Genomic DNA, 22,750 nt, shown 5'->3' with positions numbered 1-22,750 from the left:
ATTAAACTATGTGCCAGAGCATACGTATACCCAAGTGTTGCGACACCCTTATTTATAGCTCTTTGACAGTGCCTAAAGGTGACTGCAATATCAAATATGATTGCCCGTTTTCCCAGCATAGGACTCAGGACGCCGTGTTACATGCAGTGCACATGAGGAGAAAGTTCACAAAGCCAGTTTCATTTTCTCTTGTCAAGAGTCTATTTCTCTTCTCGGACATGAGACCAGCAGCAGAAACTCACTGTCAGGCTCTTCTTTTTCTTCGTCCTTGTTTTGCTGCTTGTTTAGTCGCCTCGGTTAATTACATGTTTTTCAATGAGCCAGTATTGGTACTGTAGAAATACAGGTATAGGTTTTACCCAGAAAGGCACTGGCAATGCCATTCGAGTACGTAGAATGGCCTAAGGGTTTGTTACCAAGGGGACAAAGCAAACAAACTGTTGTGTTGCTCTTGTTGTCACACATGTAAAGGGACCGGGAGCGGGGCTAACACCTTTTCCAGGTACTTCTAATTAGTTTTCACGCAGCACACTGGCGAATGTTACATTGAAATGTAAACAGTCTGATAAATCCAAATGCAGTACACGTTCGGTAAAATTACAGCAAAACACTACATTTATTTAAAATGTTTAATAAGGTTGTTTTCATTGATTAGTATTTTTGTGCAAATGCACCTGTGGGGCGGATCATTTGAAATAACTGTCAGGTTAATAACAGTCACTCTGTGCGTACTGTTGAGAGGATGAACGTGTCCTGCTGTAACTGGATTGCACCTTATACTCATGAGCGTCACTCTACTCGCCACTTTACTGGTAGTCAGGGTTTTGTATGTGTTTTAAAATAAGTCGTATTTCACGCTCACATTTAGTTCTGTCTGTATTTGCGTGTGCTCTGTATGCGTGTTCTCTGTTTGCATGCACTGAGTGGTGTCTTCCTTTTATACGTGTGTGTATTAATAGCCCCTCTGTATTTCATTATTTGCACTACAGAGAAATACAACTACTCAATAACTAAACTTTTTTTAGAGACATTATGGGTTCCTTTTGACTTCGATGAATCTTATCTGCCCTATTTTTGAAACACTTTACTTCAAACTCAGACGGTATATAAATATTTTGTAAAGGTTGTGGGCACCTTTTTGAGTAGGCTGTTGCTTTTAAAATGAGTTTAAAATGAGAATCGGTGTTTTAAATTACAGAAAGGATGCTTAGAAAAAATATTTATGTCGAGAATTATGCTGTCGTTTATTTGGGGTGTTTTCACATTTTTAGAAGAAAAAAAAAATCTGTAATTCAAACTCCAGTCAAACAGGTTTTGCTCCAGGCTGTTCTTTTTAATACGTGTGCTGGTTATGTACTCGCTCTCGATCTTATTTGAATCCTCTCGACAATTATTTATTTTCCCACTCTTGACACCACACAGGCTCTTCTGCTCTTTACCTTGCAATGTAACAGCATTATTGAAAAAATAAAACCCAATCTAAAGATATTGTTTCTAATTAAATAAAACTCTGAGAGACTGTAGAGCAGACCACTGTGACCACAGGCGTTCACAAACACATTCGTGAGACAGACACGAAGGCTTGGGTGTTATGTCAGGTGACTTAAGGTGTCCTGCATTATAGTTTGAAATAACAACAAACAAGTAAAACTGCAACGGTGACACACCCTAATTTCAAACTTTTCGTCAGCTTGGAAAATGTTTTTCTAGCCTCATATGAGTCATAACGTTGATTGCCTTCTCCCTCACTGAGTTGTCTCATTAACCCTTTGTGGCCCTCTCCATCTTTTACGGCCTTCCACAAAACCAGGATGAAATGAGGGAGAAAAACAAGCCCAGTTCTGAAGGCCTTCAATAACCTTTTATCACAATTTAGCAATAACCTGAATCAATTTGATGTCTTAAGCAATAAAATATGCTGTTGCACTCCTATTTCTGCTGCTCCTTGGATGACAGTAAATTTACATTTTTTAATTAAACTAGCCGGAATTTTTATTAGGGGGCTGGGCTATGCTAATGGGAATGTTGTGTACAGCAGATTAACAGAGTTTTGAAATAAATTTAACAGGGAGACATTTGGAGGAAAAAAAATGCGAGTCATTGTCTTTAACCTCTTTCATGCCGATTTCTCCTGGGGGATCCTTGTATTCTAAGGAGCCTTGTCAGGGAAGAGTGCTTCTCAGCAACGAGGTGATTAGTATCGCCTTGTCAACCGAGGAAAAACTCTCACATTCTCCAGATTTATTTTTTATGTACCTCGTTGAAATGAAACCAAAATATAAGATTTTTTGTTATCACTTACATACGCATATTGAATATACTGACGCAATTCACATCGCTCTCTTTAAAGAGTATAAATTGAGTGTTTAAAAGGAAATGTTAATATTCATGTGATGTTTTTTTTATTTTTCAAATGTCAAAAATAGACATTTTATTGCAATATTTGAAAAACGATATTTAAAACAATATCTCTCCAATCGAGTGTTGTAGTTTACCTGGCTTGAATTATTCCTTTTCTATCTTTAAATTTATTTTTCTGATTTCACACTACATCCGACAAGAACTATTAAATGAGTGTCAAATACAGTAGTTAATGGCAGTGTATATGTTTGTGTAGTTTTATGGTCCGCTCTCAGTATTTGATTGATGTTGCGCGAGGCTGTGTGTGTTATGCCTGGTTTTAGCAGAGTGGCAGGGGGAGAGAAGGGGGAATATAGACAGCAGACAAGGGGAGGGAAGTGTGTGTGTGTGTGTGTGTGTGTGTGTGTGTGTGTGTGTGTGTATGTGTGTCTGTGTGTGTGTGTGTTGGGGGGGTAGACAGAAAGAGAGGGACAGCTGAGTCCTGGTTGAGCATGTGCCCAGTCATCAGACACAAGCCACCCAACACCATAATTACCTTAACCCCCGTCTTTTAATACCCAAATCACACCAACTGGCTTTTTTTTTTTTACCGGCAGAAAGACGAAACATTAGAGATCAAGCGATCAAATAAACTCCAGATGCACGTGGGCTGCCATGCATCTTGCCGCAGTAGCCAAAGTGTTCAGGGCTACTTGATATGGGCCAGGAGCGAGGCAAGTGGCATCACCACCCCCTTTCTTCAATCCTGTGCACTCATGCAGTGGCCAGCACCTAATTAAAACCTCAAAGCTCCCCGTCACCAATCTGGAGTAATGGCCTAATTAATACTCGGTGAAGAAATATTCCAGAATGATAAACAGGTTGCACCTTGGGTCTTCATTGCCTTTATTATCTAAAATGTAACGGGCCAAGTTTTTATTATCACAGATAATGCATGTTTGTTAAACTACACTACTTAAAAAAAGGGGAAATGAGAACGGTGAAGTATCCTTTTTAATTATACTATCTTAAAATGGATGGCAGTGAATTATAAATTATGTCATTAATTAGAAAAAAAAGTTTTAACTATGTATTATTTTCTGGAATTTTTTTTCTTCCTTTCCCCCCCCATATTTCTGTCTAAATTGTCTCAGCCGAAAATAAATCCTGATGTTAATCTCACAGCCGAATATGCCGTGTCATGTATTCTTGTGAGAGTCGAGAGAAAAGCTTGCGGTAACTTTTCTTTCTCTCCCCGACCCGATTTCCTAATCTTACATATGAAATTATAATTTCATGCAAAGTAAGGGGCAAGAATAATCTCTAGTCGTTGATATGCTATATAAGAGGGGGAAACGGGGAGAATGAAGAGGTAATTAGCAGAGTGGAAGACTTTGGCGCATTTGTCTGAAAGCATGGTCTCCACTGGCCATGAATGAATTTGCATGCTTAGTTTATCGAAGCACAGTTATTAGGCCAGCTGAAAGAGAGATTAAGCCAGCACAAAATCTGGTGACTAATCCTTTTAAATGTGGCAGGGGGTCTTTTAAGGTGTGAACCAGTCCGTGCGTAGGTTAGTGGGTATGGAATGTGACAAACCACAACTTTCGTACAACTGAACGTGTAGAAAAGGAAGCAGCAGATGCGGGGTTAACTATTTAATGACAAGGGCAGTGATTGACACAGGTAATAAATTGATAGTTTATCTCCTGACCCTCTTATCTCTGGAACAAATACAGCAGGTGGGGTCAGCCTTGATATAATGACGGAAACACTTCGTGTGGTCCAACATCAGTGCTGTACTTTTCCCTTTTTTTATTCTTTATTAATCAATATGTTGGTGAGTTTAGTTAATCATACATGTAAGGCAAAAGCTTAAAAGATGAGAAGAGCAGGGGTTGAGCTAAATCTGTCTTCTCACTTTACTGCTGTTTTTTTTTCTCTTAGTTTCAATTCTCTATCAGCCTTTCTTTGACAGGATTAAGGTGGCTGTTGTACCGACTGTGGCTTTATTTTTGATAGGAGGAAAGAAGAAAAAAAAATCAGCACAAACAAACACAGAAGCTCTTTTTTTTTTCTGTCACCTTCACTGTGTGCAGGAAAATGTTTGCTCTGCCGAGTTACAGAGCCAATACCCCTGTCCTCGTCCGTAATTGACTGCAAACAGGAACGTAGTGACGTTTAAACACTGCCCTCCTCTCTCTCCTGTGTGTCACACACACACACACACACACACACACACACACACACACACAGCCCCCCGACCCGGCACCCCTCAGCCTCAGGTCCCCCTTCTGCCGTGTGTTTTTTTCATGTGACATTCTATTCACTTGGGTCAGTAGCAGGCAGCACCAGCAATAATTACTGTCTGTACATGATAAATCTGAAGCCCAGCTGTTCATTTCTGTCACCGCCAACAGAGACAGAAAGATAGCGAAGAGCAGGGAGAGAGGGGGAAAGAGAGAGGCAGAGCCCAGTTTGCCGGATTTCTTTCCTCTTTTTTTTTTTTTTTTTACTTGGTAACTTGATAGGATTACATGGTTCCAGAGCCCACACCTGTTAAGAGGCTGTTAGCAGAACAGTTGGCAGTCCCATAACCACAGCTTAGCCTTTTTCTTCTCCCGCTGCTGTCCATTCTGTATCCCCTTTTTAGGATTTCACCCCGCATGTATGACGAGAGTTTGTGTCTCTCCGGGCTCCTGCCTCAGTCAGGGGTGAGGGGCGGGTCGGGGGGGAGCGCTCCTTGTGACACGTGAGCAGTGTGTGTTTGATGTTAGGGAGCGTAGCCTAAGCGCCTGTGTGTGTGTGTGGGAGGCCGGGGTCGGCTGACATCTCTTTTTCCCCTCCCTCTCCTGAGACATGTCTGCCATCAGCTGTGCCTCCCTCTCCGACCTCAGTCACACCGGAGCCACCACCGGAACAACGTATATACAAGTAACACGACAGCAAAGAAAGAAAGAATTCAATTTGGTTTGTTTGGGGACAGGTGTTGGCAGGGACATAAAATGCCCAAATACAGGTTAAACCTGACGATTCTAATGATTAAGGGATAGGTTGAGAACATTTCTGCGTATTTTAGGAGTGCCAAAGCCCTGTTGTCAATTAGAAATACTTTTGGAAGGAGTGGAGAAATGAGTAATGCATCAAATTTGTTGCTTGTTTTCTCTTGTTCGGCTGTTATTAAAGTGAAAAACACCCCTGAATATTGTCTGAAGACCGGGAAATATTGTGTAGGAGACAGTTTGCGGGGGGTGGGGGGGGGGATCGGTGACAGTCGTCAGACTCAGAAAATCGCATTACAGTAGGTTGTTTTGTGCCTTGGTGCAACGTGTCTCACTGCCTTATTTGGCATTCAGCAGCAACCCAGCTCTTTGGCTTCGTCACTTTCGATGGGCTCTCAGCACCTGTTCCTCCTATTGTGCCGGAATTTTCTATATTTGGCCAGAAGTTGAAACCCTCTCGATTGGTGTGTAGGACAATGTTTCTAATAGTTAGAAATTAACTCTGTATTAACTCTGTTTTTTTAAAGCTGTTGCTCGGTTGATCAAAAGACAATATGAGAAATATACGATTCAACTTGGGAGGACTACCAAACATTTCTCACCAGGGCTTCTAAATGTCACGTCGTCGCTTGCATGTTATTGACACGTTGCATTGCCAGGCGGGCAATTTATCTCGCTTCTGAAGCACAGGAGAAATAAAAAAAGAGCAAAGTTAATAGATATCTCAGGCTAACTTTTAATTGTTCTGATATGTAATCGCTGAATGACAATAAAAAAGGAGCAGGGCCACTTTAAAAGCTTTATCTCTCCTGCTCTGTGCCCAAAGTGTCATGTCCATAACAGCACCACCTGATCTACAGAGTAAAATAACCGCTAAGGCTTATTGTTTGGACAATATTGGAGCCCCCCCCCCCCCCCGCCCCCCTTCCATCCCCACCTCCCCCACCCCCCTGCTCCCCCCGCTGCTTCTCTCCCCTCTCCCTTGATTCATTTCCCCCACTGTCCTCGGCTGCTGGAAAATGGCGTTAATTTTTTTATTACCTGTTTGACTCTCCAGCCTTATTACTGTAGCCCCTTAATGTTCTCTGTAACCGTGGAAACCAGATGAATAAATGTCCGCCAAAGAAAATGAGATGATTAAACAGGTCACCCTTGCAAAACAAATTCGCTTGGTCGAGCGCAATTTGTGTACCAAGCGGCTGTCTTAACAGTTTGCTAACAAGGGGATTGTTTGCCAGACTAACTGACGGAGAGGGGAGGGGGGGGGGGGGGGGGGGGGGAAATGAAGATATCTGGGCAAAAGGATATGATTGAAGAGATAATATTTTAGATCACCGCGCTATTTGTCTCGTCTCTTTATTCTTCATAGCAATGTGTTGTTTGCATGAGATTTAAAGTGCTACCTTTCTCTTTTTTTTTGGAATATTTTTTGAATAATGGAGAAAGGCATATTTATAAATGTTCTCTTCCGGTGTACTGCGTATTTCTTTCGAGCATTTCACGAGTAACAATTAAGTTTAAAGCAGCTATCCATAATATTGTCAGAGGCATTTGGTCTGTGATCATCCGCAAGTGCAGTCGCAAATAGAATTTTCCTCATTTATGTGGCGACCAATGATTACTGCTAATTGTCCTTGAGGCCATCTGTATAGGATGGCTCGTCCTCGATTGGTGTTGGAACGGTACTGGTCATGGATTTACAAGTCCAATAATAATACTTAGCTCCTCCAACCTTCATAGTCAGCGCAAAACAGTTCATATTCATAACTGCTGCAATAAATATGGAGGAGGGTTTTTTTTTCCGCTCAAATGAAACAGTAGCCTGAACAGCATCCTGGTTTTTAAGTGTCACTGGGCTGCTTTCCCATGATGTCCCCGCCCTTCCCTTCCTTGTCCAACGGTGCTGTTCTCATACAGTACGACTGTATGAATCGTCTGGCGTTTTCATCTGGGAAAATAAGAGACTTGGTCGGGCAGATTTAGCCATGTAACGATAGGCCAAACATGCAGACTTGGATTAGAATCAGGCCTGTGTTGCCATTCTGACCACAAATCATAAATGTCGGGGACACGGCGGTGGTGTTGTTTATGGAAGGATGCCACGCTGCGCCACTCAAGGGTGTGTTGCCTGTTTGCATTGATGCGCCACCACCACTTACCGCCACTTGCTTTAAAACAACTTCCGCATCCCACTCAGCCCAGCCATTTTGTCCCGTTACCAGAGCAGATCCCAAACGTTCACCACAGCTTTAGCTTAGACTTTAAAAGAAGGGGGGGGGGGGGTTGTGGCTCAAAGCGGAGCCGTGGCTTCTTTAAGTCGTTTGTGGGACAGAATATGGCGAGCCAGAGTTTTTCCACTGGTAGAGGTGGTATTTCATCCCAATACAGGGACACTACAGCTCAAAACTGAAAAGCACTTATGCATTATTGATGTTTTAATTTGTGCAAATGCCCAAGTCTTTGTTAAGTGATTATAGTGCTAGGGAGATAACAGGGGAGGTACTTCTCTATGAAACAAGAGCTTTCTTGCTGGCCGCACTGGGAAGCCATTGGACTAAATCTAACAAGTCAACGCTTCTACTCAGCTCCGTGCGAGAGAGAGAGAGAGGGAGGGAGAGAGAGAGAGGCGGGGGTTGGGGGTGGAGGGGTGAAGAGAGTTGGCTCAAAAATATCAACGTGTCTAAGATAAGAAAAAATTCAGCCGTTGATCTTTTGTCCTTATTTCAGCTACACCTCTCCCGTTTATGATGTTGGGTTTATAGGTCTTTTACATCCCTTATCAAAAATGATTTGATGTAAATACAATGGAACTGACCTGAAAAGCCCTGTGTGTACATACTCCTCGTGGCACACTAGAAACTGACCTTGGGAGAAGAATGCAAAGTTATTACGCTTGCAAAACAAGCCAATAAAATAATACACCGTTGAAAGGAAGGAGTTTGGGTAAATATAAAAGAAGAAAAGAGACGCACTTTTCTTTCCCTGCAATGATTAACTCAGAACAAAGGTTATCGAGGATGACATTTTTTTTTAACTCTGCAATTTGTGTAATTGCCCGCTATGGCTACCTTGACAGATAAACAGTGACGTACGAGAAGATTGAAACTTTCCCCTGGAAAACAAACATACCTGTATATGCACAATATGGGCTGAGCTACAAAGATTTTGTTCCATTTCCTATTTGATCCGATCTCTCCAACTCCGTCTCAGATCAATGCCACCAGAGCGCAAAAACCTGCGTTTCCTCTATTGTGCCCGTTTGGTGTCCGTGATGATTGTCCAAGCTCGGCCTCGTCTCCGCTGCTCCCACACCTGCAGCTGTTCACACAGCCTGCCTTCCTCCAGCACCTGATGCATGTATAACCTGTAAATTATGCTGTATTCATTTAGCTCAAACTGCATTATTATGGGCTCTATCAGTGTCAACCCATGAGATAAGTGTCTTAGTTTTGCCTTTGGTTTCGGTATTAGTCATTCTCTTTTGTTCAGTGCCTTTATTCTTTGGAAAAATCTGCTTGAGTATAGAACCAGGCTTTGCCTTCTGCTTTGAGGTCTCTGGTGGAGGTAAAACACGAGAGCATGCGTGTACGCACGCACACACACACGCGCGCGCACACACACACACACACACACACACACACACACACACACACACAAAATAGGCTCTCAGGCTTCCCCAAGCATTTACTGCTTTATTAAGCTGTCTCATGAACCCACTAGCAGAACATGAGAATACAGGAAAAAAAGAAAAGCCCATATTACTTAGATGATTTGATGTCATTTGTGGACTACAAAACACTAGGCTTTATTGTGTGCGCAGGGAGAAAGAGCGGGAGCAGAGGAAAAAAAGGAGTTGGCTTAGAAATTCAGAATTTCAATTAGCGTACGTAATCTGAACCTGCCGGCTTTGATAGAGGCTTTTTTTTTTTTTACTAAGAATACAGCAGCACTTGTAAAACATTAATTAAGCAGACTTGTTTTTTTTAAAGGATGGAGTAGAGTGTGCTTTATGCAGTCCTTTTCACTGAACAAAAGATAGTTACCTCACACAGAGAAACGCTTCACCCAAACCATTTGGAAAAAGAGGGCAATTTAAATCGGAGAAAAACACAAAAGACAAAAAAAGACAAGCCATTGAGAGTAATGTTCCAAAGGAGATGATATCATACGAGAGCACAGCCTTTTGCTGAAGAATGGAAATGTATCCCTGCCTCAGTGAAACCCAAGCTTGGCGCAGGAAAACGAGCCCCTATTTTAATGACTTTCTACCTGACAGATGACTTTAGACCGCCTTTTGGATCACATTGCTCTGACTTTGTCTCTTACGTCATCAAACCATTGATTATTAATAGTTTATATGAATTGTTAATTAATTGGTAATATGAGTTATGATGGCAATATCCACCTAAACTTAAAAAGATTACAGTTTGGTCCATTTTATGAAACTAAAAAGTCTAAAACGTGTGCTGTTTTCCCTGGTGAGGGTTTGTGGTGAAGCCGCGGTAAGTCTGTTTGCGCTGAATCGGGGCCTGAGCCCTGTTGAAATGGTTAGCGTGGCTACATGATACTGAAGCTGAGATGCATGCTCTAAACAATACTGGTTAGCGTTAAAGGGGATTTCAGTTCATTCACACACCTTGGTTTTATTTTCCATGAATGTTTCACGATAAAAAAAAAACAACGCAGGTTATTCCCTATCGATCATTCGCCAAGTTCAGAAGCACATAATGGCAAAGGTCTAAAACAAACATGTTAAAGGGGATTTTCTTTTCACGTATTATAAGACATAAGTGGTTTTATGGGTTCCATTTCCTAGAAAATATAATAGAAAAAGACTCCCTGTCCCACATTTGCACACAGTGTTGTATATGCATTTTCCACAGACTATTGTAAATCCTCATGCAGTGGGTGATGAGCACACATACAGATGATACATTAAAACTGCCATAACTCGCACACCCAGCAAAGCTAAAAATCAATTGGAATGGATAGTTAAGCTGGCCCCTAAAAATCAATGAGCAATTCATGTCCTTGATCACAGAGTGTCATTCCTCTCAATGTTAGAGGCTGATGAGGGCTGAGCACACGCATATACTCACATTCAGCACAAATATACTGGAAAACGCAGACACACTCACTGCGCTGATGTATTTTAATTCACTTCTATTTTCGGACAACCTCTCTCGATATCTCATCTTATATCAAAGGTATTCAGCGTAGCAGAGTACTGTCCGTTTTACTGTACGTTTTAGTTTTTACAACTAAATGAATGTACAAAGTTTCAATCAAAACGTGTTGAGACAATGTTAAAAGTGGGTTAGGGTATTTCATCAGGGCCAGCTGGTGAATGCAACATTGTAGTCAATCTAAAATAGCATGGAGTCAAATTCCAAAGCTGGTGTTGTTGTTTTTAGACCCTGTAAAATGTTGCAATTCAACGACATTGTACACCAAGCCTGGAAAATAGAGATGACCTTATAGCCATTACATGGTGGGGGCACAGACACACACACACACACACACACACACGCACAGTGGGCTTTCATGTAGTATGAAGCCAGTAAGGTTAGCCAAATGAATAGGATGAAAATCCTGTGTTTCAAAATAGCAATTTTGCCCTTATTAATGCCATTAGTGTAACAGTCATAATGGATCAAATCAACGGATGACCGAAGCAACTCCTCTGTCTCTGCGCTATGACGGGATCATGTCGGGAACAATTTGGGCATTTTGTGTTGATGAGTGAAGTTTGAGTGTCGTAGTATCCTGCAAACTGCCCCTAAATTATGCCCAAAGTTCCTCTCTTTATCTATTTCTCTTTTTTTACTTTGTTCTCCTTCCAGCCTCTGCTCTTTGTAAACATTTTATTCATCATTTTTACGTTCTTTGAACATTCATTCGCTCGTTGCCACCCTTCATGTCGGCCGGCTATCAGTAGGAGTGACCCTTTCGTTCGGAACTACTGTATTTTTAACCCAGATTTAGATAATGGCACTGTGACAGTCATTTTTGCTCCTGGGCTATTCGCTGCTTTGAGGCAGCTCATGTCACTCACACTTTGTATCTCCTCGTTACCAATTATAGCGACACTGACCGATTCAAAACAATGCTTCAACAGGAATGATGTCTTTGCGACGCCATGTCTTCAATTTTGAATCTTAATTTCTGTTCTCTGAACCTTTTCCACGAACCGTGTTCTCCTTCTTTGTCCACAGAGTCTGTGTTTTATTAGTTATGAGTTAGCAGCAGTTGCTTGGCCTTAACAGGTGGCCATCTTTTACGGTCTATTACTCTGGTAACATTTGAAAGGGTCATTCAGCCCACGAGCTAAATACTTCAGATTTGGGGAGAGGAGAGGGCCTTCGAAACAGTTGTCGCCTGTCAGGAGGAGCAGAGAGCCAGGAGGACCGGTGAAACACTGGCTCGTCCCCTCGTCGAGGTGAGAATTTTCCAGCAGCTGTCACTTGGCCTCTTTACCTCGTGTTTCTTTGTGGACGGGTGTTTTTTTTTTTTTTCTCTCTTCATTTGCAATAAAGCAGAAATGAATGTTTGTGGCAACTGGAGGGGGAGGGCAGACTCCAGTGCTGTGCCCCGTCACTCACAATCTCGCCCGTGTGTGTCCTCCTCTGGAAGGGTTACATGTCTCATCAGCCGCCTATCATGAGACGCACGAGAGACGAGCCTAACGGCAGAGTCTTCTTTCTTGTGATTCAACTGCTTAAAAGGCTCTGGTGGGTTTCTTTTTAACGTCTAGTGTCACAAAACTCTTTCCGTTTGGCCGTCTATAGTCGCAAAATGGTGTTTCGTTTGCTCTCTGTTCTGGCTCTCCTCGACTGCACTACCCTTCTCTCTCCCGTTCCCTCTTCCTTTCTCCGTCTCCCTCACTCCCCCTTTCTCCCCCCCCCCCCCTCAATCCATCTGCATCATGTCGATCTGTCAGACTGCCAGTGTCTGTTCCAATTAGATTCCACTTAATACACGTAACCTCGATTAACACGCAATCAAGCCCAGATAAATCACGTCCTTTAAGTCCCCCCCTCTGCCTCTCCTGTGTTGCTTTGCATCACTCAGTTTCTCCCAACAAGCTTTTCTTCGCCACAGTCGTTGGTCACAATGTATGAAATCCCACTTTGACTGCACGAGCAGGTTAACTTCGCAAATGTCCTCCGTGGTGACATTTTTGCTGCGGAGACGGGTGCTTTTCACCTCTAACCAAACGCTCTCTCTCTCTTAGTTCGGTCTCACTTCTGTTCCCACAAATGTGAAGTTACTCTTGTGTTTCCAGCAGACTCTTGTTGGTGCCCTTCTCTCCCCTGAAGATGAAGGTGTCTTAATTACATCTTTGGTTAAAAAGCTACAAAAGAGACCCTGGGCTTTCTCTACATTGCGGGAAGCTTTGTACTCTATTGTCTCAATGACCTTTTTAGCTAGCGGACAATTGGTTTGACTAGATTACAAATTAAGACACAGCACCAGGCACTTAGAAAGCAAGTCTGTTAGACAGCAGTTATATTACTACCAGCCTGTGAAAGCCACTGGGCCATACATTTTAAGCATCACATAAATGGCCACAAAGTCAGGCATCACATGCACATTGTTCCGTATCTATAAAATATAAAAGTTGCATTTGCTTTAATGATATCTTGATATGCCATAGTTCCTCTTCGCCTGTGGCAGGAAGGGAAAAACACACAAAGCCACTACAGAGCTTAGGATTCAGGGCCGATTATAATTCTTTAAACAAAGTTAATAATTTACACTGTTTATGCTAATAGGAGGAAAGAGGACTGTTGAATTACCAAACAGCGAAAACCTCTAAAAATACAAACCAAATGAAAACAACCTGGGGCACTGAAAAAGCACACACAGCACTCTCGGGGTCTTCTTTTATTAATCGCAGCTAAAAGTGCTAACATTGACATGTTGAACAGATTAGCCTCTTTAATAACGGGGCGGGTCAACATGGCTACCGCTGCTGATCCACGAGGATAGCCTGTCGGGAGGCGGATAGCCGGTGTGTTTCATATCCTGACCCCTGCCTCTATTGGGCTCGCCCCTGCACTAAAGATGCACTGAATTTGAGCCTGTGCATTCACGAGATGAAGAATATCGTATTCTTCTTCTTCTATCACTCGTAGTAGACCTTTTCCTCACATTCACGCAGTGTTATCGCAGTGTCCGACTGCGTGGTTACGGTTTTTTGTAGCCGTGCTGTGTTCAAAAGTGGAAGCTGTGGCAGTTAGAGATCTGGCTTTGTTTCACACAGCGACAGCTTGTGTCATACACGCTCAGGCTGCCGCTGTACAGCATTAATGGTTTTAAATATCTCAATGCTAGTTGGAGCTGACACGGCTTGCCGGTGTGCAGTGTGTAAATAGGGCTTGGATTTAAAATAAATCAAGCTATGAGAAAGGCTCACGTTGATCCATTTCTTATCTCCTCTGCTGCCTTGTCAGCCCCGAGTCCTTTCAAATCGTGTGGACAAGTTGAGGGACAAGCAGTCCTCATTCACAGTTTCTAGCATATAAAAAGATCCTGTTATTACATATTGAACAATGGTATGTATAACTACAGCAGATAATATACTTCCTTGAAACTGTTCATCTCTGTAAAACCAATTAAAAAGTTGTGCGTGTTTTATTTAATTAGTATTGGGTGCAAACAAAATGAGTATTGAATAGACACCCGATAGCCCTCTGCCCTGTCTTTTTCCATTTATAAACTCTGTCCACAGCCACAACAATGTTGCGCTGTCTCTTTAAAAGGGGTGACAGTTTTGACTATAAGTTGAGCAAATTTTTTTTTTTCCTCTCTTCCCAGAGAAAAACAAAATGGGAATAACGCTGATGAGTTTTAACAGCTTCAGCCAGGCGATGGGCAAATAGAATAAGTGTTTTCGTAGACGTCACCAATGATTATCTCATCTGGGCATTTTGGGTGAATGTAGTGGATTTAGAGGCTCGTCTCCCATTGTGCTGACATCACCCTTTAACAAACAAAATTAAATCATGGCTAAAATCGTTTGAAACTCTCCCAGAGTCTGTCTCAAATGACTAAACAATGAAAGTCTGGGAAAAATCTAAAGGGAGCGCTGTGTGCGTTTGGGTGTGCGCGAGTATGTGTTTAAGTGTGTCTAGTTGCGGGGGATGGGAGGGGGTGTACTGTGGAAATGGGGGCAAATTTACCCTCACACTGCATAATGTGATGAGGGAAGCCAATATTAACACATTCTTAAGATAATTTAAAGGACAGCGTTGTGACACAGTACTTTGCACTTATGTTTTTTTTTTTCCTTCATTCAAAAAGTACGTTATTTAGAAAATACGTTTTTATTTTCTGTATTTAGTTTTTTCTAATTTGTAATTGTATTTAAAACATATGGAAAAATGTCACGGACCTAAGCATGGAAAGTGCTCTGTAAGGAAACTCTCAGAAGGCATATAAAACACAGTCCAAGTCAGTCTTGATATAGCTCCACTTTTAAAGATAGAAAGTCAGATTAAAGGGCACGAGTGTCTAGTTTCCACAGCCAGGCAATGCTGTATGGAAAAAGTCTTTTGATACTGATACCACTATGACAAGAAAGAGAAAATGACACCTGTATATTTCATAAACACATTTTGGTCATGTGCCATCGTAGCGAGTGACATGCCATCCAGTCCCAGTAGCAGCGATTATTAAAGTGGCCTCTTAAAAGTTTTCTTTTGAAAATAGAGAAAGTCATCTTTTTTTAATGTATTTATTTATTCCATAACCAAGTGTTTGTTGCAAGTTAGCCAAAAGATATGGTCCAGCAGCACGGCTGGAACACACGGGGATTCGTCGCGCGCTGTAGTCGGCCACCCATGACCTTGTGAAATGAACAAAGGAGTAAGAGAGAGAGCAAGTGAGTGAGAGGAGTCAGTGAAGGAGTGGTGGCAAAGTGTGGAGGTGTATGGAAGTGGTGGGCTGAGGGGGGGGGGGGGGGGGGGGGGGGGTTGCTGCTAAAGGCCTCAACTCAGCCAACGTGGCCTGATGTGACAGGATTAGCTAAGCCCCGGTGAGCATGGCTGGTACTATGAGCCTCTGTGTGTGTGTGTGTGCGCGGCAGGCGGGCGGTGTGCACAGCAGACTGGGAACCCAGAACTGCTGCTCGCCACCAGCCGAGCCAAGACAAGACATGGGAGATCAACAGTGTGTCAGCCCATTGCTGCCATCCAGCCTTAGCCCTCATCCCCCTCCCCTTCCACCAATGGGAGAGAGCCAGACCCTAGAAGATACAGCCAAGGGAGTCAAGATACAGTGTGGGGGGAGACACAGTGGGGGACTAGTGGGCGGGCAGCTGGGGCTAAAGTGAACGTGAGTTGGAAAATGATCCTATTAAATTGAATTAAAGAGGCAGTCTTCATTTACCCCAAGAATGATGGATTTGGATAATTAACAGTGTTAATGGGGACTGGTTAAAGAGGGCAAGGGAAACCGGTGATTGCAGACACAGAGTAGAGGGGCCAGGTCAGACCTGCGTTGTATTCGGCCTGGCGGCCCTTAGGGATGGCCCTTTTTTTCTTCTTTCTTTTTTTGGTCACTTGTTGGGGATTATTTCGTAAGTGTTACCAGACACCGTTCGGAAATGCTACAAATCCCCCTCATCGCTTTCCCTTTCAAGGTGTTCTTTTTTCCCCTACGACTCGACAACTGTAAGATGATCTGAACACAGCCGATCAAAGGCAGTTGTGTTGTGTGGTTTTGCACTGGGCCTGCTGAGGAGGATGCATGTGAACGGGGAAAATAAAGGCAGGGTGTCACTGATGGGCATGTAGGTTCAGCGTCCATATATTTTGTGGTGTAGTGTGCTGCAGCAGCGAGTACATTATACCAGTTTAATGCCCTCATCTCGGGACCTAATTACGACACTAGTTGTGTGTGTGTGAAAGTATACGTGCACGCACATGTGGTGCTGTGCTTGTGTGCCTGGGTTTTCACTTTGGTCAGTGCACAAACCCTATCTGCATGTCCTTAATTCTTGATGATGTGTAGGCCTTAGGCAGTGTGTGTGATGGAGAGGATGCCTGTGTGCCAAGTTGAAGTGATCAGACGACAGGGCATGGGCCCTCCTCTGAGAAATACCCTTTGCTTTGCTCACAGCAGCCGACCGGCAGTAGCTCGTCGCTAGTTTCCACAGTCTAGTCAGTACTAGTGACATCCCGCCACAAAGGAGCCAGATTTATAGGGCTCTATGTGTCACCGGGTAATCTGCAGCTCATCTATTGCTTTGGAAATAATAGCTCATCCTGAGAAAGAACTAGCTGGCTTCATTTACATGATCTCTACCACTGCCTCACTAATTCTGTTTATCCCTTATATGCGGCGTTTATTATGTGCGGCATTGTTTAAGGTCGAGCGGTTTTCTTCCTACACAGAGTTGTGCATGTTATCAATTGTGACGGTTGTAGATGCACAACTCGACTCTCCATTCCCTCGGATGATGCGCACCACAGCTTACCTGCACCCTGATTAGCCAGAGAATGTCTTAAGTAAAGGGATCAAATCATTTTATGCTACTTTTCTCCTTTCAAAAAAATGAACACCACAGTTGTGTGTGTGTGTGTGTGTGTGTGTGCGAGTGATAGAGTGTGTGAAAAAAAACAATCTCATCAAGCAGGAGGCCGTTTGCTTAGCAAGAGCTGACAGTCTTTGTGTATGTAAATGAAGAATTTAGACTAATGGAGTTGAACCATTTCTAATTTTGTGATGGCAAGAGGATTTTGATTGAAAGTAATTAAGCAAGCTAGCTGTAAAATTAATTAAAGCAAAAGGAGGGGGGGGGGGGGGGACTTTTATTGGATTGGATAGCGATATAGCTGCTGTCAGGCAGGGGGACAAATGGGGGTGACCTGGATTCTCTGCCCTCCCTCCTCCCACTCGGGACTTTTATGTCACTTTAATCTCCTTAGAGCGGCTGGTGTGCATTTGTTCGAAATAATCAAGGAAATATGGTCAGAAATTGTCAGCTTTCAGATCTAATTTACCTGACAGCCTTGCAAGTGTGTGTGTGCACGCGCAAAGTATGCATGTGACAGTGGCAGGTCCTTTTTTTTTTTCTCCTTGCCCTCTCCTCAGCTTTGTGGAAAATGCTTTTGACAGTCTTGAAGCATCTTGGTTGTCGAAGGGCGGGGGAGAGAAGAACTTGGGTGGCTTTAAGACGGACATTTCAATGAGGCGTGTTTGGCCCGGCTTAGCACCTCTGACACTGTTGTGTGCGTGCACACACACACCAACATGCCTAATTGCCTCTGCAACATTTTCAGACTCCGGTTGGCCACTGTACCAGCACCTCCCTGCCTCTGTTGTTTGCAGGTAGCCTCAACGAGCAGAAGCAGATTACAGCCATGACAAAGCCTGTTACACCTACTTAACCACTGACAAAAAAGATTGGCCAATCCCGTACAAATAGACGTGGAAGTTTGTGTCCATTTTACATCTGAATCATTGTTAAAGTAAATGCTGAGTAGAATATTTTTCCCTTGGTGTTCCAAACTTTTATTTTTAGCTTTAATTGAATGACTGGGATGTTGGTCAAAATATCAACCACCTGCGCAATTTGTGCTTAGCTAATAACCAGTCATGAAATAGCCCAGCTAATGTCCTGCGACATCTATACGGCTTTGAGCTGTATGGGGTCCATATTAAAGATCCACGGGGTTTCCCTTGATTCCACACTGGGTGAGATGCCACTTCCTCTTAAAGCTTCTCAGTGCTTTCTGGCGTTTGTGACATAGGGTCTCAGTGTGGCCCTCAGTACCCCCTGAAGAGACAGTTAATTAAGGCCTGGGCCCAGACAGCGCTGCCGGGACTCTCGCCCTCCACACCATCGTCTGCCCCCGTCGCCACCACCCCCCTCCTCAACTCTGGAGCCGGAGCCTGTGGGAAAGCAGAGCGCCAGGGCTGCCCCACCAGCGGGGCCCCTAACAGGATTAGGGGTCCTCTGAAAATAGGACCTCAGCTCCAAAAGCCTCTCACCCACCTTCATCTGCCCAAAGGATCCCCCTCACTTCACCCCCAGCCCTATCCCCTCCCTATAAGACGGCTCCACCCGAGCTCCGTTTTATCAATTAATGTAATAAAAGGTGGAACAAAGAGCTTTCTTTTCCCCCGATCTGTAATTAGAGGGGGAGATCTCCTGAGGACTGCCCTTCCTTGGGCCCGAAAAACATGATTCGCAACCCCCCCACCCCCCCACCCCTTCTCTGCCGCCGCCACTCGAGCGGAACGTGGCGCCTCGATGTATAAGGGTGATAATGTAAATGTGGTGTAGTTTGCCAGGCATACCCGGCACGACCTATTTTGCAGTAGCTTTATCTAAGTGTGAACAAATGTATGTAACATTTGAAAGAGCGATACATTATTAACTCTAATTGATTCCTTTATAACACTATACATTTACTGTCACCTTCGCTTTGGCTCGCACGAGTACATGCGATCTGAATCGGTCTTGTCGCTGTCCCTATTCTAACACGTTACGTGTCACCACACACTGTTAACAAATGTGATAAAACCACCTGAATCGAGAATATCAGGTATGGCGTCTGCCTATGTGTGTTTTTGTCTGTTAAGGTGAGATACAGTATACTACTGTATATTGTGTGTGTGTGTGTGTGTGTGTGTGTGTGTGTGGGTCTTTCTCTCTCTCCTTCTCTTGTGCTTAACTGTGTCTACACGTGTGTGAAAGTAAAAGAGAGACAGAGCGCCGGCTTTCACAGCCACTGGAGCTTTTGATAGGAATTAGTTTTACAACATATGCAAATGTTCCCCCCTTGAAAAAAAAAAAGGGGGTCTTTAAGTGACAGGTTGATATGTGATTAAACGACAATTAGAGTGCTGAAAGTAAGTGTCGGCAGTAGGTCAAGCACTGGGCGGCTCAGCTAAAAGGTAGCAGACTATTGAGGAGAAAACATTCCCAGGCGGAGGCCAGGAACAGGACCCAAAACAAATTAGAGAGGTGAAGGGGGGACAAGGTTGGCACTGTGTTCCAATAAACCCACAACAAAAACAAGTTCCCTGTTTTGCCTGGGTGACAAAAGACAGACAATTCACGATTAGTGCAGGATCCTGTTTTCAGCAAGCCAGCGCCGAACACAAACACAATCCCTAAATCCTAACTGATGGCTTAGACTCTATTACACTGCTGTAGTGTAATACTTGACTGGCACATGTCACTCCACTATTTAACAGTGGTGCCCTGTTTGTTCTGATTTTAACCTTTAGCGCCCCCCGGCCCAGATTAAAACCAGTTGTCAGCGCCCCTCTCCTCCGCTGCCCTTTAAGTTAAAAGTACATAGACACGAGGGTCTTTCTCTCTCGCTGCCTTTCTCTAATAAACACATACACACACTCACACACATATGCACACAAACATACAGGCAGAGACATAAAAGGGCTCACGCTTATTCTGGCAACAGATGGCCCTGTCCCTATAATCCCCTTTGATGCTGCGGTGGGCAGTGGCTCCTGAACATCTCTGAAGCCAAAGCCCCAACAAAACTTGAGCTACTTTTCCTTTAACTGACCCCAATTGCCAAGGAGCTGTCAGCTGTCAGACCTGGTTAAGAGCGTCTTTACTGGGGGAGACTGAAGGGCACAGGTTTTTCTCTCTCTCTCTCTCTCTGTGTCTCTCTCTCAGCTTCCTGTTTGTTTTGTGTCACAGAGGGTTCATTCCACCTCCACGGCACGGCTGGGAAAGCAGGTTGACCGTGGTGCTCTGACTCGTTGTATCGACGGCACTCGTTTCTTTCCTGTTCCTTCCAGAAGGTGAAAGAGTGAACGTCCCTGAGCTCTAACATTGGAGCCACAGATGGCAGGAGGTGGGATAAGAGGCTTAGATTTCATCGGAGCACTCACCTTAATTATTGTCAATTGTAAGAAAAGATCTTTTCACTGCTTGCGTAACCTATACACAGTATACATACACGATGAAATGAACAGCTCTTGCACTGCATCACTTATTTTCTAGATGTAGAACTGATTTACAGTAGATTTTTTTTTGGTCCTCTTCTCAGGCATTTACGTAAGCTCTCTTCAGCTGAGAGCTGGCCAGTTGATGCTGATGAAATAAATCTGCTATCTTTAAAGAAAGTGGTTCAGTCTGATAAGATAAAAATCCCCTGGATAGTAATGAGCTCACTAATGGAGTTTTAAAAAGAATGTAACAAGTATCCTTAACCCCTCTTTCACAGCGGTAACAAGTGACTGTAGTTTAATCCTTAACACTAATGTTACAGCTGGCGTTTTACTAAATAGTGCGGGAGAATAGTGGCACATGCATTTTTTTACGTTGTCAATGCTCCTTTATTCCTAAAGTCTCTGATTGTCAAGGCACAGAGATGTGTTCAACACTCTTGATTAAATTGAAGATCACTCACCCAAATGTTTGAGTGAACCAGCACGACGGAGCACTTTGCTTTCTTATTAATTTTGCACTGTAAATAGAATCAAATGTGAACTCATGTCTTAACCTTTGCCTTAAATAATTTCTTCTCCTAATGTAGGGGAGCTCGGTGCTCGGGCTTCTAATTGGAGGACAGCAGTTAAATGTCTCCTCGGGTGCAGAGGCGACTGATTGCAGCAGTCTCTTCGGTTTTTCATTTGGAAAGCACCAGATTTGAACACAAATGGGGAAACCCACATTAGCGCTATAGCTGGCTTTGTGATTTCAGAGGAGCCGTCTGTACGGTTTGATTATGTATTATCATTTGAGAGCTTTAGGGGATAATCATCACTGAGATTTGCTCACGTTTCCAGCAGGTCTGCTGAGATGCATGTACGTGGCTAATGGGATTGGGCTTTTTTTCCCTAACCCCTCTCCTGTGGCGTTATGGAGCTGGCGGCTGAACTTGAACGGATGCGCATGGTGCTGAGTCGTGCACAAGACTATTTCAAGACTGAAATGCGATTGTTTTAATACTTTAATCCACCTGTCCTTGGCATTCAGGATGTTGCAGAAGTCGCCTAATTATTTCAGTGCCCTCTATCCTTCCTGGTTGAAATATAGCAGAGACAGCAGCACCCTTCTGACGATAAATAAGTTCATCTGTGAGGCATTTCTTCTTTGAATTGCTTGTAATAGAAATTGGTGGTCATTTATCTCAGGAAATAAAAGAAAATGTATATAAAGAACCCAAACGCACAACTCCAGAGCCTTACTTAAAAGATGTATAGCCTAATTGAAATTTTAAAAATGCATGTATGCAAAGAGGATCTGAAATAACCCAAATCACTTTAAAGAGCGAGCTATTAAACAGCCAGAATTCTCGGAATTGTCCCAGGTTCAAACCTCGATAGTATGCAAACACAAATATTTTCTTTTAATTAAAAAGGCCTCATCTCGCTGTATCCTCCCCCAAGCCTGCTGCCAGCGCCCAACGACCCCCCCCCCCCCGCACACACACATTCACAGACACACACATACACACTCTTGTGAATCCAGTCGCACTCACAATCACATACATTGAGCCAAATTTGAGAAAAGGGATCACTTTAATTGTGTCCGGGGCCGTGGATTCCTCTTGACTAGCTGCTAATCTGTCAGAGCCTGGTTGTCAATGGAGAACCAGGGACCACCGTCACCAGCAGTGACGGCTGCCCAGTTCACTGATAGCCCCCTGAGGGACAGTTAACCCTCAAACACCCCCCACCTCCAACAGAAAAAGAAAAAAAAAAAACCCTCTCGTGCAGTCTCACTCCCCACTTCCACCCTTCCCCCAGACTGGTCCAGCCTACCAGAACCTGTGGTGGCACTAAAAGGTGGGGAGGGGGTTGAAGAACTGGTCTGTGTGTGTGTGTGTGTGTGTGTGTGTGTGTGTGTGTGTGTGTGTGTGTGTGTGTGTGTGTGTGTGTGTGTGTGTGTGTGCTGGTTTGGGACAGTGGGGATGTGTGTTTGTGTATATACGTGTGGTTTGGCGGGGGGTGGCGGCTTGATAGTAATGCATGTTGATGGTTTCAAAGATACTTCATTTCAGAAACAGGGGCCTCATTAACCGTAGTCTTCATCAGGCCAGCGAGCAGCGGGCACATTAGGGGTCCACAGGAAGTTAGAGTACAGCAGGAGAGTGCATTAGGGAGGCCTGGGGAGACACACTCCCTCTCTTCTCCTTAGTTTCACTTCCACCTCCAGAGCTTTTCTATATCTTAATGCACCTTTCAGAGGAATTCGGATAGGGGTCAATAATTATGCTCTTTAAATTATTCAGTCGAGGTCCTCTGTAATTGTGCTTTTTAGAGCTCGGACATCGACAGCATGGTTTACTGCACCGCGTTTGGGGCACGGCCTGACCGGATGAATCAGTACAGAGTAAGAGAAAGAGTGTGCGAGTGTGTTTCACTGCTCTAGCATAACGGATGTAGCCGAGATCCACATTTCTGACATTTTGAAT

At 43.7% G+C, this 22,750-nt stretch overlaps 1 protein-coding gene across 1 annotated transcript in view; it reads left to right on the top strand.

Moving 5' to 3' along the window:
* The first annotated feature begins 15,951 nt into the window (after positions 1-15,951).
* Positions 15,952-22,750, top strand: part of casz1 (castor zinc finger 1) — a 59,174-nt gene continuing 52,375 nt past the window's right edge. Inside the window, exons 1-2 of the mRNA XM_076102322.1 lie at positions 15,952-16,018; positions 18,101-18,244. Coding sequence (XP_075958437.1) covers positions 15,952-16,018; positions 18,101-18,244 — 211 coding nt within the window. The remainder of the gene's footprint in view (positions 16,019-18,100; positions 18,245-22,750) is intronic.

Source organism: Anarhichas minor, unplaced genomic scaffold (genome assembly GCF_050575085.1).
Source record: "Anarhichas minor isolate MPS153535 unplaced genomic scaffold, ASM5057508v1 ptg000003l, whole genome shotgun sequence".
Lineage (NCBI taxonomy): Eukaryota > Metazoa > Chordata > Actinopteri > Perciformes > Anarhichadidae > Anarhichas > Anarhichas minor.
This window is presented reverse-complemented; position numbering and strand designations above follow the sequence as displayed.